Source organism: Pocillopora verrucosa, chromosome 7 (genome assembly GCF_036669915.1).
Source record: "Pocillopora verrucosa isolate sample1 chromosome 7, ASM3666991v2, whole genome shotgun sequence".
Lineage (NCBI taxonomy): Eukaryota > Metazoa > Cnidaria > Anthozoa > Scleractinia > Pocilloporidae > Pocillopora > Pocillopora verrucosa.
This window is the reverse complement of record NC_089318.1, coordinates 19101886-19118971: the sequence shown is the minus strand read 5'-3', so window position 1 is coordinate 19118971 and position 17086 is coordinate 19101886. Positions and strand designations below refer to the sequence as shown.

Here is a 17086-nt window from a genome sequence, read left to right as displayed (position 1 = left end):
TAAAACGACCATCATACAATTTACATCACAATCATCAATTAGACTTCATTGATGTTTTTGGTCATCAAAGGCCCACCTAACCCAGTAGTTTTACTTGGACCGGAGTTCAAATGACTTTGCTCTGCGTAATATTATCTACAAACCAGTGCACCCCTCCCCCACCCACCCCCCCCCCCCGAAAAAAATTAATATCAAATACTAACTTGCTGGTAATAATCGACGCAGCGCCACAGCTTCTATAGAAACCTACCCTCTTTAACCTTGTCATTAGTTGCCCCTATCTTGTTTGTCTCGTCAATGGTTTGGTTGGTCCTTTTGTCCATCAGCACAGCTTGGCCTGTCAGGCTTTCTACCTGCTGCACCAGACCCTGCACAGTGGACGTTAAACTGTCTATCTGCTGTGACTGATCATTCAACTGCTGTGACTGATCACTGAATATAGATGTCAATCGCTCAATCTGCTTTGACTGATCTTTAACCTGATTCTGAGTGGTCTCAAGGCTGTATACAGCTAAGTTCAAGTGGCTTTCCATGTGTGATTCTAAGTGAGATTTGGTCCTTGTGCTCTGAAACTAAAAAAAGACGATGCGGTCAGTAAAGTCCTTTATTCAACTGCCGCACTAGTCAGTAGAGATTTTTTAAACCCTACAAAATGAAAAAATGTATATTCATTTGACAATTCGTCGTAATTCGTTTTATGATATGGTTATACAATACAAACACACGACCTCCCCGCCAAACCTGCAATTTAATATCAACTAAAAGCTGTTTCATACCGCATTTTGGCATCCTAAGTTCTTGTATTTACATTCAATTTCTGCTAAAGGACAGTCATCACAAATATGATCCAAGAGCTACAACAAAAAGATGAAAAAGATTTAGTCTTGAATGAGCAGCCAGAGAAATCCTCCCTCGTGCATAGCGAAAACAGATCATTCGGGGTCTCAAAATTACTCCTAAGATTTCGTAATTTATGTATCAGGAAATTGAAATTTAAAAATATTCCTTATTAGTCTTAGGCATTTCCCCTGCGAAGTTAAACGGAGAAAACCTCGTAGAAGGGATCGCAACGGTGTTATGGATTGTTTCCCTATCGTGGAGCTACTTAGATTAAATTCTGGCAGGCTCACTCATAGCAGAAATCAACGACCTTTATATCCTCTGACTGAAGCCAGGAAAATATTCACAACAGTATTACACGTTCTCTAAACACTAGAGCACGGAACGCCTTCAATTGCTCACATAAAACAGGACTAAGCCTGTGTTCTTTCATATAAAGCACAACTATGTCCCATGCGGACTGTGTGCATGAACTTTCAATTAAACTCTCGTTAGAATAACTGAGAATCAATGAGAATATTGAATGTTACCTTTTCTCGTGTAATATTTCTTAGTACACAATTGTTGGCACATTGAACCGGAAACTTTTGACAGACGTTATGATGTTGCTGAAGAAAATCGAAAAGAAGTTTTTAAAAATTTCAAAATTCTCTCCGTCTTATTAAAATTATGACCAATAAATACAGGCTGTTTTACTAACGAAATGTATAGAGTAAAATACCCACTTCAAGTTTCTTATCAGTAAAGGACCAAAATTCTCGAACCCAACATTAAACCCCAACTTTAGTAAGATGTTTCTGTGTAACAATTTTATATCGAATAAGAGAAGATACCTATAGCTAACCAAAATCTTGACTTAATAAAGATTGATAGTCGTCACCACTTTTCCACTTTGGATAAAAAGCAAAAGTTTGAGATGCTGCCTTTGTAGAAGTTATATAAGGAATACATTTTTGTTAACAAAACTGCTTGTTTTTCACGATAAATGATCCTCGACAATATTCACAACTAACTTCCCTCCAGACACATTCTGTTATCATGTGATTGTTCATATCTCGCCTGGTGAGCTTCTCTTTACATCCTTCATTTGGACACTCCACCACTTTGAACAGGCAATCTGACTGATGTTTCTTAAATCATAATTGGATAATAAACTGCAATGTAATCATGATCCAATCTGCCAAGACATACAACAGGCTAAAGAAAAGAGAGACTTGATTGACAGGAAAACAACTGGTTAACTGACGGTTTAGGATCTAAGAAAAGAAATGTGAAATTTACGTGTGACTTGTTGATAATAATGATATCTCCAAGACCGGTGATAAATATTAAATACACGTCTAATAAAATAAGCATGCACGCACGCAAACTGCTGTCCATGACACCGCAGATGGCAAATACTAAAACAACACCGCTGCAAGAAACTGTTGAGTTGAGCTCCACAAGTTATCCTTATCTGCTTCGTATAACATCTTATCTTGTTGCAACGATGGTCAAGAGTAGCAAGAATATGCACAATGCTTGCTTATGATTTAGGAGACAAATGACAATGTTTGAGAGACTTTTAAAGTTTTGGGACTAACTGCAAATGAAGCAATGGAGAATGTCCTGACTGTGGATGTGCCGTAGATATATTACCTCGCAAATAAAATATATTAAAGTTCACACGGCAACCAGGTGGACAATCAAACATGGTTTGATGCTACTCTGGTTTACAGATTTAATGAATGTAACCGAAGAAGTTACAATTCATAGACCCAACGTTTCGACACTCCTGTCTAGTGCCTTCATCAGGAGTGAAAAAAATTACCTGCACAGCTCGGAGTTCTCCCGCCAAGGACACCCAACATAAGAACATTTCACCTTGAGATCCAGAATTTTGCGATGACAAGCAACATCTGGAAATATCTGACAACCCAGACACATTCATGGTCAATACATTCTAACCAGGTATCAGGTTACACCGATGTCAACATAATTACGCTCAATTACAATCTTTGCGCTTTTTAATGACGGCGTGGAGGACTTGAAATATGATAGAAAGAGAATGATATCTTGAGCAAGAAAAAACAAAACAAAAAAATACCGTCAGTTTTTGCTTGTAGCATAAACTGAACAGGCAGTGTTTAAATGGACTGGCAGTATTATAAAATAAAATTATAGTGCAGTATTACCATGGTGAGCCATTTATGCCAAAATTTTCAATCGCTAGTGATAAAACTCAATCGCTAGCAACATATCATAATTGTAAATGGGAATACAGATAACGGCGTTATATGTGAACGCCACTGTAAGACTCCAAGTAAAAGCGCTAATTATAAATCGCCGGTGTTCTGAGGCTGATCGATAGCGCTAAATATCAATCACAGGTTTTAGTATCAATCGATAAAGTTAAACCTTTACGGCTTGTGAAATCTTAACCATGTCAATCAACGTTGCCACCGATCTTTGTGAAAAGTTGAAATCGCCGCCGCAAAACATTAATCGTTAGTGCTAGTATCGATTTTTTATTGATTCTAACTTGAACCAGTCTCCCACTTGTTTAGCAAAGATGAATCAATCAAATCTTGCTTACTTTCTTGCAATCAAACATATTTTGAATAATAATTTTAAAAATAAATCCGTATTGAAAAGTTATTGTAAATCTGAAAAACAATTACGAATTCTTGATAGGATCACTTTTTCCAAAAATGACTTATTTAAAACCCAAAAATAATTTGCGATCCAAGATTCCTTGGAAATCCAGAAAAATGTTTCAAATCGCGGAAAATGACCTAAGTGATCGTGTCGTCGAGAATTCTTGAGATAAACAACGAGATGGCGTCCTCAAACAGATTCATTTATTGGCAGATTAAGGGAAGCAAACCCTCCAAGTGCCTGTTGTCACACAGTCGGCCCAAGCTCTAGCTGTGAGATGATCTTATTGCGTAAGAAGCGTCATGGCGAAAATATAAGAGTTTGTATGGGAATATTTACAACTGCTCTTTGGAGGTAAAAATACAGTTAAATTCTCGATAAAAAAATACCTCACCATAATTCCAAGTGCATCGCGTCTTGTCTGAACGCTTACTGTGTTGAAACGAGGCCACTTTAGCGACTTATCCATTTCTAGTTACTTACTCCTAAGAGAAGCTGGAGCTTGGGTCGCCTGTAGGATTTTGCGCCTTCGGAAAATGAGTGAGCAGCCTTGTCCTTCTACCAAGAGTAGGAAACCTAAAAATGAATTACCCCCTGAAATGGCCTCGTTTCAACAAAGTAAGCGTTCAGACAACAAGCAATGCACTGTGGAAGTTAGGTGAGGTATTTTTTTAATGACCATTTGACTCTATTTTTACTTCCTCAAGGAGATCATTAATATTCCCATACGAACTCTTATATTTTCGCCATGACGCAAGATGATCACCTCGCAGCTGGAGCGTGGGTACTTCCGTCGTTTAAAATACGCCGCAAAACAGCAGAAGCATTTTGTAGGCTGTTCACCGCTCTCGAACGAGACCAAAATCCTAAATTCCCTCATGCGCTACACTGCCGCAAAATCGCATCCACCACCTCCGGGAAATATTGCAGTTGGTGATAACTAAGCGATGGAACTCACTTTCTATCGGCCTACCCGCGTAATAACCCACGCAGGATGTAGGGAGAACCCGAGAAGTCAATCACTTTCCTCTGCTAGCTCGTGATTTACAAACTTGTTTTTAAGCTGGTAAACCGATAAAAACGCAGTCTATCGCTTTAAAATATATTTCAATTTTCTATGGTTTTACTCTCGGAGAATTTCGCTTAATTAATGAAGACAAAAACATGTACACACACACGAATAACTTAAAGTGAGGATCCTATTTCAAAACAAATTTCTGCGTTTGTGACACTGAAACGAAAGAGTAACGATGATTTCTACTCTTGTGCTAGACATGTTTTGTTTTGACTTAACTTTGCAATAGGGGCCACCCATTTGAAGGAGACGGCGTTTCTAGTTGGAAGTCAAAATGCCTAAGGATCTGTTAACCGAGAGTAGAACGTGGAATCACTAGTTTGCCGTGCAATATCATTACCTTATCACGTGAAAGAGGCTCTCTGTCCACTGGACATTATTAATTTAAGTCGATTCCTTTTTTAACAAAGTAAACGAAAGATCAAAGTTAAATTGAAAGATCATATCATTCGATGAATCTGTTAGATGCGCTTGTACTAAAGCAATCGAAGACACCTAAAAGGCAACAAGCAACTATTTGATGAAATATTTGATAGCTTTCAGTCGCATTCATAAGTACTCACGGCGACCTCGACCCTGTTTGAATTGCTTTGTACCAGATAAAGCTATTTAGCCGTTACTTATATATAGCTGAGGCACACGATAATTCCCTTGGAAAGTAACTCAACCGGTCAATATCTTCTTAGGTGATTGTCACGTAAGATGATTGTTTTCAGTTGTAACTTGATACAGCGTACCGTGATGCGCCCCCTACCTCAACAAGCTCTCCAAGCAGGTGTTACGAAGTCTATGGCCACATCCTCCAATCTGTATGGGATCTTTCATTGTTAACTGACACACAAAGCATTCAAAATCATCGGGAACTACACTTGTAAACTCAAAATCATAGCCGCCAAGTTCTGGCATTTTCTGGTCAGCCGCCATTGTGAGTTCGGATTAGAAAGAAACTGGAAGAGATAATCGGTCTTACGTGAAGACTAAGGAAACTAGTTCCCAGACTCTCTAAGACCTAAACTAAGCCCTCTGATTCAAGAACTTGGAATTAACAAATCAACATTAACAAATCAGAGTAAACAATCCAGGCGAGGGACGGAAGAGCACCGTAAAACACCAATCTTTAAAAGGACGTTTTCAAAGTTTTTTACTAAATCGCTCAATTTAATGATATAGTCAAGGTTGATGGTTTGGTAAACGAAATGTTTCCAATGAACGCGTATTGCTTGCAAACACATTTTTTTCCCCATAATTATGGAGATCTTAAAACTATATTTGGGTTGGCTTGAACACAAAAATGAAAAATACTGGTTAGGCATTCCCAATATACAGATTGGCATGTGCTCGGGAATAAAATAGATGAGAAATGTTTATCTCCAGGGGGTTCCGCCATTGTTTGATTCTGTTCCAAAATATGAATCGAATATCATAGGATATTTGCTTTGGTTTCCACCGCCATGAAAGCTAATACTGTCTGCATTCTAGTTAATTCAAAGAAACATTTTAAGACGCTAAAATAACGCCTAATTTCGATGAATGAGCTACTATTTCATCAATGCAAATGAAGCCTCTGATTTGTGCTGTTTACTAAAGTACCCAACGGTGGCTCCGAGAGGAATAATCTAAAGTGGTTAAAAATAAGAGTCTACTGAATTCATGTTCCTTCGTCAAAAAAGATAACTTTAATTATAAAATTCCGTTGAGAGTAGAGTTTCTCAAATTCACCTGCCCTTCGATAAACAATCAGATAATGATATGTTTGAGCGTAAAAAATTGCGCAAAGACCAGGAAGAAGATAGCTCACAGTGATATATAACTCCAAATTAAGTCATTTCTAATGCTTAAATCATGACGATTTACCGAAACATTTCTAGAGATGGCAAGGAGAAAACTTACGAGCGGTTGTTTTGCTCTCAGGAGTTAACTACAGGAATACACGGCTATTTGATATTTCTTTCGGTGTTCAATTTCTTGTTGGCCATTTGTTCATCTCTGGGTAATATTCTGATCCTCATTGCCCTTCATAAAGAGACATGTCTTCACGCGCCGTCCAAACTGTTTCTCCGATTCCTGGCTACAACTGATCTCCTCGTTGGTGTCATTTCAGAGCCTCTAACCATCACCTACTGGATTTCAGCGGTCAGAAAACGATGGGATGAATGCTATAACACGTTTTCCAGCAGTATCATTGTGGGGTATCTCCTCTGTGGCATCTCTTTGTTAACAATGACTGCAATAAGCGTGGACAGACTTCTTGCTTTGTCATTAAAGGTAAGATATAAACAAATTGTGACGCTGAACAGGGCACGAGTAATCGTTCTTGTATTCTGGATTTTTTGTGCTGTATGCTCCGTGATGCATGCGCATGATTCTCGTATAACAACATGGTACACCCACATAACGATACCTGTTTGTTTTGTAACCTCAGTTTTGTCTTACATGACGATTTTTTGGAAACTCCACCGCCATGAAATTCAGGTACGTGGCAACATTCTCCAACCTGAGCAATCAAACAACTAAAGTTAAGGGTCACTAAACATTTCTCGATATAGGAAGGGAGTGTCCAGTGTAATGTGTCTGCAGTTAGCAGTTGCTGTTCGTTATTTTCCACATGGTATAACTATAGCTTTGTGGACCTATAGTGGATGGTCATCGTCTGTTACTGAGCTCAGACAATTTACAGTAACTCTAGCTTACGTAAATTCAGCACTAAACCCGTTGCTTTACTGCTGGAAGATCAGAGAAGTAAGGCAATCGGTTAAAGAAATAATCAGAGAAACACTTTGCTACCCATAAGTTACAAGGCTGGAGCCTTGAAGAGCTTGTAGTTAGCTTATAGAATTGATGATGGCTTAAGCTTTTCTTAGAGCTCGGCGCACTTTCAGTAAAAGAGATTCTTGCTTCTGTAAAATTTCCAGTTCTTTCGATGCCTTCTTACTACGATTGAAGCATTCGGAGATAACAGTCTGAAACACTATTAATTTGCGGCATCAACTGGACTTATTTTGCGCAAGCAGTGACTGTCAAAATGTACAGGCGCCGTATAAAAAAAATAGACAATCATAATTTCGATATACTAATATTTTATAATAAACGGCTAATAGTTCAGTGTTATTTTTGAAGTGTGGTATTTGCCAACCACAATTCCTTTTTTTTTTTTTTTTGCTAATTTTGGTGATGCACTCAGTTTGTCTCCACAAAACTTGAATTGTAAGACCCACAAACCCACACCTCTTGCAAAAAGTGTGGTGAACGTATCTCCCAATGTTGCTGTCTGCTTATAATTTCTGACTAAGATTTTAATCTATAAGGTAAAACCCTTGGGTCTTCTTACGACCATTTCCCTTAATTGCACTTAAAAACGCGAGGCAGCTATTTCAAAATTTAGCGCTCCTGCTATAATCACCTTGCGCGAGGTGATTATAGCTAAGTACGATGCAACCCTCGACCAATCTGAGTGTCAGAATTTCCACAATCACAAGAGAAATTATACTGGGTGAAAGTTGTGTGTGACACCAAAATCTTGTTCTCTAGATGGTAGAGTATATTCAAACCGTGGACATTCTTTTTAAAACCAGAGAACATTGCTTTAAAGAAAGTCAAGAAAAGCAATTCCCCTTGCCCCATAATATATTCGAGGCAGAAAAGCTTTTCACACAAATTAGCGAAAAACATTCTGATATTAGACGAGACCACAGTTGAGCAAAACGCAAATACTAGCGTAGTCTATCATACAGGGATTGTTGAAATAACAGTATTTGTCCTGCTTCAAAAACATAACAACTCCACCTGGTGCAGTTGGCGTATCTTTTTATCGTTACCTGCGAAGATATCAGTGTTATTATGGTGACTGTGTTTATCAACATGGCGGTGAAACTTTCCACGACGATTTCCTTTTTTCAATTTACCAATATTACTAAGATTGAATTCAACTCTTTTAATAGCAAGACATCTTTTTTACAAGCAATTGTTTTGTTTTCGTGTCAGAAATTAAAGTAGTTTTCTTGCAGGTGATCTCTTCATTCGGCGTTGTTAAAATGTGTTTTAAAGTGGTATTTTATCTAAATATAATAGCTATAAAATAAACAGAACTTTACAGGTCTGCACTTGGATAAGAAATCATCTTGTCCCGTTAATGATAGATATGATTAGTTCTCTTCACTCACTCTGAGAAATATTATTAACATTTGTGATTGAATTTCAAATCCAAGCACTGCACGTAATATGCCCTTTTTTCCATCAGCTAAGTATATATTTAAATTAGCATTGTCAATTATATATGGGAAAGAACAGTTGCTTTTTTTTTAAATTTACATCTTGCTCTTATTCGTCATATTGATGAAGGAAATTAAGATTGTTTAGCAATGTCATCTACAAATGACTGACGGCTTGAGTCTCAAAAACTGGTATTAAAAGAATTGTAGGTCTGGTATAGAAGTTCTAACTAAAGCATAAACCTTCATCAATTCTATAAATTGGCTGTAAGCAATTTAAGGACCATTTTCTAGCCTTTAAATTAATTAGCAGCAAAGTGTTTGTCTGAGTAGTTCCTTCACCGATCGCCTCACCTCACTAATCTTCCAGCAGTAAAGCAACGGGTTTAGTGACGAATTAAAGTAAACTAGAGTTATTGTAAATTGTCTGAGCACAATAATAGCCGACGACTGTCCACTATTGGTCCACAAAGCTCTGATTATACCATGTGGAAGATAACAAACAGCAACTGCCACCTGCAACCAATTTACACTGGACACTCCTATTCTATATTGAGATATGTTCAGTGGAGCGGAACTCGAGTTCCTTGATTGCACTCGCTGAATGATGTTGCCGCGTACCTGGATTTCCTGGCGATGGAGTTCCCAAAAAATCTTTGTATAAGACGAAACTGAGGTGAAGAAGCTTACTGGTATAACTATATGGCTATACCATATTGGTATTCGGAAATTCTGCGCATACATCGTTGAAAAGATAATGGAAACAATCCAAAACATGATGACATACGCGCACGCCTTTAAATGGTCATGTTTTAAGCTAAAGAAATGACCTAATGAGTTTTTTGTATACCCAATTTGGAGTTATATATCACTGCGAGCTACCTGCTTATTGGTCTTCGTACAATTTAAATGCAACTGATTTAATCATTTATAGAATATTTAATTGTGACGTCTTTCTTGAGGAAGGAGTGAACCATCAACTGTAAATATATTGGAAGTTGTTTTTGTATTAATCAAACACCAGCTTATTTGTCGAAATCAGGCGTAATTTTAGCGTCCTAGGACATTTCATTGAATTCATAATATTATCAAATTGACAGAATCACAAACAGTATTACCCTCCCTAGTAGTGGAAACCAAAACAATATCTATGCTATTGATTCAGTAACTTTCGATCAATTTTTTTATATCTTTCAGAATCTTTCGATATATCTTTTGATATCTTTCAGTATCTTTCGATCCATTTTCTGATATCTTTCAGTATCTTTCGATCCATTTTTCAGGATAACAGGTCTTTCAGGACCATAATTTACTCGCTTATTTATTACTAGATACCAGAGCTTGTCTTGAGACAAAGCTTCGCCGTTTTCCTTTATTAATCCTTTTTTGCACCAGTTCTTCTAGTTTCAAGTCTACATATCTTTTCGATTTTGTTTTCTTTTGTTTTGTCTTTTTTATGAAACTACGCTATTACTGATTTTCTAGCATGCAATAAAAAATGAATCCTATTCTCTGAAGGAGGGTAGACCTGGCAGGACTGACCACTCCACTTATAGCGGAACTCATCAGCAGAGTCCAGGGAAGAGTTGTCTGCCTCAAATATACATTTCTGGCTCGTGGAAACTGATTGGTCAGCTGCTGTGATGTTATGTGATTTTTGAAAGTTGCTGTTAGTTAGTCCTCGGTATTTGCGTTCTTCGCTTTTTATTGTCGTGAATGAGTTGTCTGTGCCAGAAACTGCTTACATCTCTTTCAATGAAGAGTCCGTTAAGTTACCGATAAGCGCCCTTGCTCTAATAATATGAACCTAGCCCCCGATGCCATAATATCAAACAGGCGCCTATCTTGAATAAGCACAGCCTCTTCCCTTGCTTTCTTAATGAGTAGGGATACAAGGAAAACCTGTTTGTATTGTCGTTTTATTTATAAATTTTTAAGCAACTACTACAAGCGAATCAGTACAGGAGAATAGTTTCGCTTCCAGTTATTGCTATCTCCGTGCTATCTCTTGACGTCTATGTGGATGTTGCAGCCGGTAAAAAGTCCGGTAACGATCGCTCTACATAAAAAAAAAAATTCAGCCATCCTTGATCTGGATCTAACTCTACGCCGAGCCAATCTTTAGATCCATGGCCAGCAACAGGTCCAACGTACTTGACTGTTCCTCGACGTTTCCCAAAAAGACTAAACAAGACCTTCATACCTACTTCAATATCATTGATTAATTTAGGCTTGAAGCCCTGTTTCATAGCACCACCTGTAATAAATAAAAAAACAGTAGATAATTAAGACGACCATCATACTAAATACATTACGATCATCAATCAGACTTCATTGATGTTTTTAGAACAGAAAAGAACCTAGCTCTGCGTAACATAGGCTTATCAATACACCAGTACCCCCGTCCCCTCCGCCCCCCCCCCTCCCTCCCTTAAAAAAAAGAGATTCCTATTCAATAATAACTTGCGGGAAATGATGTGTCAGATACGAGTAAGAGTGTGATTATTGGTAAGACTACTATTTTTCTGCATATAAAACACGCAAACCCAAAATTTCTATGTTCGCTCTAACGAAGGGCTGCCGGTCGAAACGTCAGCTTTAGAAATTCTTTATGGTGAACAATTTACATCATCAACTCAGTTGATAAAACCAAGTTATTCTATTATACCCCCCATTGAAGCAGCACCTCAATTTCTATAGAAACATACCCTCTTTAACATTGGCATTGGTTGTCCCTTTCACGTTTGTCTGGTCCTTGGTTTGGTCGGTCGTTTTGTCCATCAGCACAGCTTGATATCGATCCTGGCCTGTCAGGCGTTCTACCTGCTGCACCAGACCCTGCACAGTGGATGTTAAACTGGCTATCTGTTGTGACTGGTCATTCAGAGAGGACATTAATCGCTCATTTTTTTGAGAATAATTCATATCTTTGGCCATCAATCTGGCTATCTGCTGTGACTGTTCTGTATTCTTGGCCACCAATCTTTCTATCTGCTGTGACTGATCATTCAACTGCTGTAACTGATCCTTGAATGTGGATGTCAATTGCTCAATCTGCTTTAACTGATCTCAGTTTAACCTGATTCTGAGTGGTCGCAAGGCTGCAAAGAGCTAAGTTCAAGTGGCTTTCCATGTGGGATTCTAAGTGGGCTTTTTCTCTTGTCCTTGGAAATTGAGAAAAAGACGATGTGGTTATTAAACTTTTTTAAACAATCCTAACATTCAATTTTTGTCAATTTTTTAAATCTAATTGTTCCTTCCAGCAATACACAGTCTAATTCAACTACCGTACTGGTTAGCAAGAATTTTTTAAACCCTGCAAAATTAAATATATATATATACATACATATATATATATATATATATATACATATATATATATATATATATATATATATATACTAAAAACTCTAGAAAAAAAAAAAAAAAAACTCTACAAAAAAAAAAAACTCACAAAAACTCTACCGAACTTAGCAAACACATCTGGACACTCAAGAACGACAACATTGACTATTCTATCTCATGGCGCGTCTTATCATCTAACTCTCCCTACAACAGCTCCAGTAAAAGATGCAACCTCTGTCTAAAAGAAAAATTCCTGATAATTTACCGACCCGACCTCTCATCACTGAATAAGCGTAACGAACTCGTATCTTCATGCCGACACAGAAACAAAGCGTTGCTACGCAACAGCTGAACTTTAAAGTTTTTAAGTTTACCGCGTATTATGCAAATTTTCCTAGTATATAAACGATAGTCACATGAATATTCTTTCATTAAACCCCTGAAGAGTGAAGCGATTCACGAAACAGGCTTGTCGGGAAATGTAGTTACGTCCCCTTTTTTCCTTTCATAATATTTATATATATCTATATATATGACATAATATACATACGACCTCCCCGCCAAACCTGCAGTTTAATATAAACTGAAATCTCTTTCATACCGCACTCTGGCATCCTAAGTCCGGTGTATTTAAAATCAGTTTCAGTTAAAGGACAGTCATCGCGAATATGAGCCAAGAGCTACAACAAAAAGATGAAAAAGATTTAGTCTTAAGTGAGCAGCCGGAGAAATCCTCCCTCATGCATAACGAACACAAATCACTGGACGTCTTAAAATTACTCCTTAGAGTTCGTTATTTATGAATCAGGAAACTGAATTAAAAAAAAAATTTAAATGTTCCCTATTAGCCTAAGGCATTGCCGCTGGGAGGTTTAATGGAGCAAACTTCTTTAAAGGATCGTTACCGTGTTATGAACTATTTCCCCATCATGGAGCTACCTTGATTAAATACTGGCAGCCTCACTCATGGAATAAAATAACGACCTTAATATCCCCTGACTGAAGCCAGGAAAAAGTTCAAAACAGTAATGCACGTTCTGCACGGAACGCCTCCAATTACTCACGTAAAACAGAACTAAGTCTGTGGTGTTTCATGAACTTTCAATTAAACTCTCGTTAAAATTACTGAGAATCACTGAGAATATTAAATGTCACCTTTTCTCGCGGAATATTTCTCAGACCACAATTGTTGGTACATTGAACCGGAAACTTTTGGCAGACGTTATGATGTTGCTGAAGAAAATTGAAAAGATTTTACAGCTAAAGTACTTCCAAAATTCGTTCCGTCTTATTAAAGTTGACCAATAAAGACATGCTTTTGTACTAACAATATTTATGAAGTCAAATACTCACATTTTTATCACTAGGGAATCAAAGTTTTAGAACCCAACGTTTTAGCCCAACCTTTGTAACATTTCACAACCCGTGTAACAATTTTGTATCAAACAAGAGAAGATACCTAAAGCTCAACAAAATCTCGACTTTATAAGGATTGAAAGTCGTCACCACTTTTCCCTGTTTTGATGTTGCCCCTCTGAAAGCTTTACATAGAATTGATTTTTTTTGACAAACCTGCTTGTTTTTCACGATAAATGTTCCTCGACAATATTCATTGCTCACTCAATTTTGCGATGACAAGCGATATCTGGAAGTATCTGACAACCCAGACACAGACATTAGTCATATTCATGGTCAGTAGATTCTAATCAGGTATCAGGTTACACGGATTTCAAGATAATTATATTCAATTACGATCTTTACACTCTTTAATAACGGCATGGAGGACTTGAATCAAGATAGAAAGAGAATGAGATCTTGAGCGAGAAAAAAGAAAACGAAAGAAATGCGGTCAGTTTTTGCTAGCAGCATAAAAAGGACGGGCAGTATTTAAATGGCTGACAGTATTAAAATAAAAGGTCGGTTTCACAAGTCACCGGTGATCGCAGAACTCTCAAGCCTTTACGCAAAATTCTCAGGCTAAATTTCCACGGCTAGAGCTTTTTTCCTATTCAAACCTCTGGCATATGTTTTGTACTCTACTTGTCATGAAGACAATTCTCCTTTTCCAGCATTTCTCGCAGTGAACCGTGATCAATCACAGACAATGGTGAGAAGAAAATAATTAAGCGATGGAACGCACTTTCTATCGACTTACCGGCGTAATAACCCACCCAGGATGTTGGAAGAACCCAAGAAACGTTTGTCAATCACTTGCCTCTACCAGCTCGTGATTTACAAACTTTCCTCATGTTCTTTCAACATCCCAAGTAAGTTGTTAAGATGGTAAACCAACAGAAAATGCAGACTATTGCTTCAAAATAAACTTTAATTTTCGGTGGGTTTGCCCTCGAAGAATTCCGCTTATTTTTTAAAGATACAAACATGTATATGAACATGAACGTCGAAAAGTGAGGATCCTATGTCAATTAAAACAAAATTCTGCGTTTGTGACAAACGAAACAACGCAACGATGTTTTCTACCGTTATGCCTGACATGTTTTGTTTTGACCTCATTTTGCAATAAGGGCCACCTATTTTAAGGAAACTGCGTTTCGGGTTGTGCGTTAAAATGCCTACGGATCTGTTCACTGAGAGCAGAACGTGGAATCTTAGTTTGCGTGACCCACAACTATGAAGTTATGCGTTACCATTACCTTGTCGCGAGAAAGAGGCTGTCTGTCAACTGGACATTTTGGAGAATGGCTCCTGAAAGAAGGAAATTTGCAACAGCAGACAAACGAAAAAATAAAAAAACAAACAAAATATTAACAATCGTTCATCATGTGTATTATAATTATTTACTTTCAAGTCTCGGCGTTTTTCATCGCTGGGCCATATTCTGTTGCGTGAGGAACCATAATGGTGGACTTGCTGCATGTAACTAACATTTGCATTTAAAAGACAAATTATGATTAGTTTAAGTCGATTCATGTTTAACAAAGTAAACGAGAACGATCACATCATTCAATGACTCTGTTAAATGCGCTTGTGCTGAAGCAATCGAAGACATCTAAAAGGCAGCCAGCCATTCTTTGATAAAATATTTGATAGATTTCCGTCACATTCATAGGTACTCACAGTGACCTCGAACTTGTTTGAATTGTTTTTTTGCCGGATGAGGCTATCTAGTAGTTACTTCTATATAGCTAAGGCACCTCTTAGAAAGTGAATCGACCGGTCAATATCGTCATTCAACTTTCAGGTAAGCTTGATTGTTTCACAAACAATGATACGCCTTTACCTCAACAAGCTCTCCAAGCAGATGTTACAAAGTCTGTGGCCACATCCTCCAATGTTTATGGGATCTTTCAATGTTAACTGACACACAGGGCATTCCAAATCATTTGGAACTACACTTGTAAACTCAAAATCATAGCCGCCAAGCTCTGGAATATTCTTGCCAGCCGCCATAGTGAGTTCGATTTCAGACCGAAACCGGAAGAGATAATCCGTCTTGCGTGACGACAAGTGAAACAAGCCTAATTCTCAGACTCTCTAAGACTCAAACTAAGCCCTCTGATTCAAGAACTGGGAAAAGTCTTAACACATAGAAAATGTTGTAAGGCAAAACACGCATTAACAAATAAGTGTATAACAACAGAGGCGGGGGATGGAAGAGAAGATGGAGAACTGTCATAAATAGCTATTGAGTGGAGTTAATTTTTCTAAAGTCAGGTTCCAGTGCAATTCCTAAATACATCAGTAACAGTCTTTAAATTATACTTGCTTCACAGGCAGAAAAGTAGCCACAAACATTATGAATAAATAAGTCAATTACGCATGTACTTGAGTTTGTAGCGAATATTTCCAGCTGCATCATAATATAATAACCTGAACTTTAAGTCATAAGACACATTTTTGTGTTCTGACATAAGTATCCACTGGAACAGGCGCACAAGAAGGCCAGTGACCTTCATTTATATTTCAGTCTGTGACAAGTTAATAAACTACAACATTGAAGCAATCATCGAATACGACTTTATGTAGGATTTGCAAGTGAAGACATGTATGAACTCGTATGAGCTGTAGTACTCCTACCAATATACTATTATAAATTTCTCTTTCTTTTGCTTTTGCATCTGAAAGCTTTAAATAGGAACTATTTTCTTAAACAGCATTTAGTTTTAATTGTATTCTTCACTGCTTGTCTCACTTCTGTGATTTTCCAGCAATAAAGAATCGGATTCATGGATGAGTGTTAGTTTACCAATGTCCCTGTAAGTTGCCTAACAAAGAAAATTAATGAAGGCCGTTCGCTATGAGTAAATAAAGCCTCCACTACACCGTGGGGCAGATAGCACTTGCCACTGCTTTCCTGCATAGAGACATGTTCAGTGGAATTCATAAGAAATTGTTTGGTTATGTTGATCATACTGTGGATGAAGTACTGTCTGTACCTGCGTTTGATGATGACAATGAGTGAAGAAGATCCAGGTATAATTGAAGACGGATATCAATACGCAAAGAGGAATCGCTACATTGCTGCACCATACTGCGATGAGAGAATTCCAAAACTGCATCGCACCATTAAGAAAGCATACGAACTAAATTATAGATGTAGCGACAACTGTATGCTTTAGGGCCTATTTACATAGAGGTGGAGGCTCAAGTAGGTGAGGTAGGGTAACCCTGGGTGCTGAGTAGGGTAACCCTGTCAGCCGGGATAACAGTTTGCAATGTAAACGTTTCAAAGTGGGGTAATCGCCTAGCCAAGGTGGCTTCCTGTTGCCTAAATCGATAAGGCGAAAGTGAAATTATCTTGTTATGTAACAAAATTTAGCTCGGCGAAGAAGGCATCCGCTTGAAATATTCATTTTTGGAACTTAAGGGATGAGGTTGTAGTTTATAACATCATTTATGTTTTCCTATCATAACCGCTTACCTCCGCCTTCATTTCTCAATCTATCTGCCACCAATAACTGCATACATTCGTATAACACCAGGTAAGGCACTGACTACCGATATCATCAATTTCGAACCA

General features: G+C 37.8%; 1 protein-coding gene and 1 pseudogene across 1 annotated transcript; one reads left to right on the top strand and one right to left on the bottom strand.

The window, feature by feature from the left end:
• Positions 1-770: 770 nt before the first annotated feature.
• Positions 771-15516, bottom strand: LOC136282578 (TNF receptor-associated factor 4-like; annotated as a pseudogene).
• LOC136282136 (melanocyte-stimulating hormone receptor-like) lies at positions 6395-7342 on the top strand. The gene is given in 1 exon segment (XM_066169395.1): positions 6395-7342. A coding segment is annotated over 1 exon segment (948 nt).
• Positions 15517-17086: the final 1570 nt, after the last annotated feature.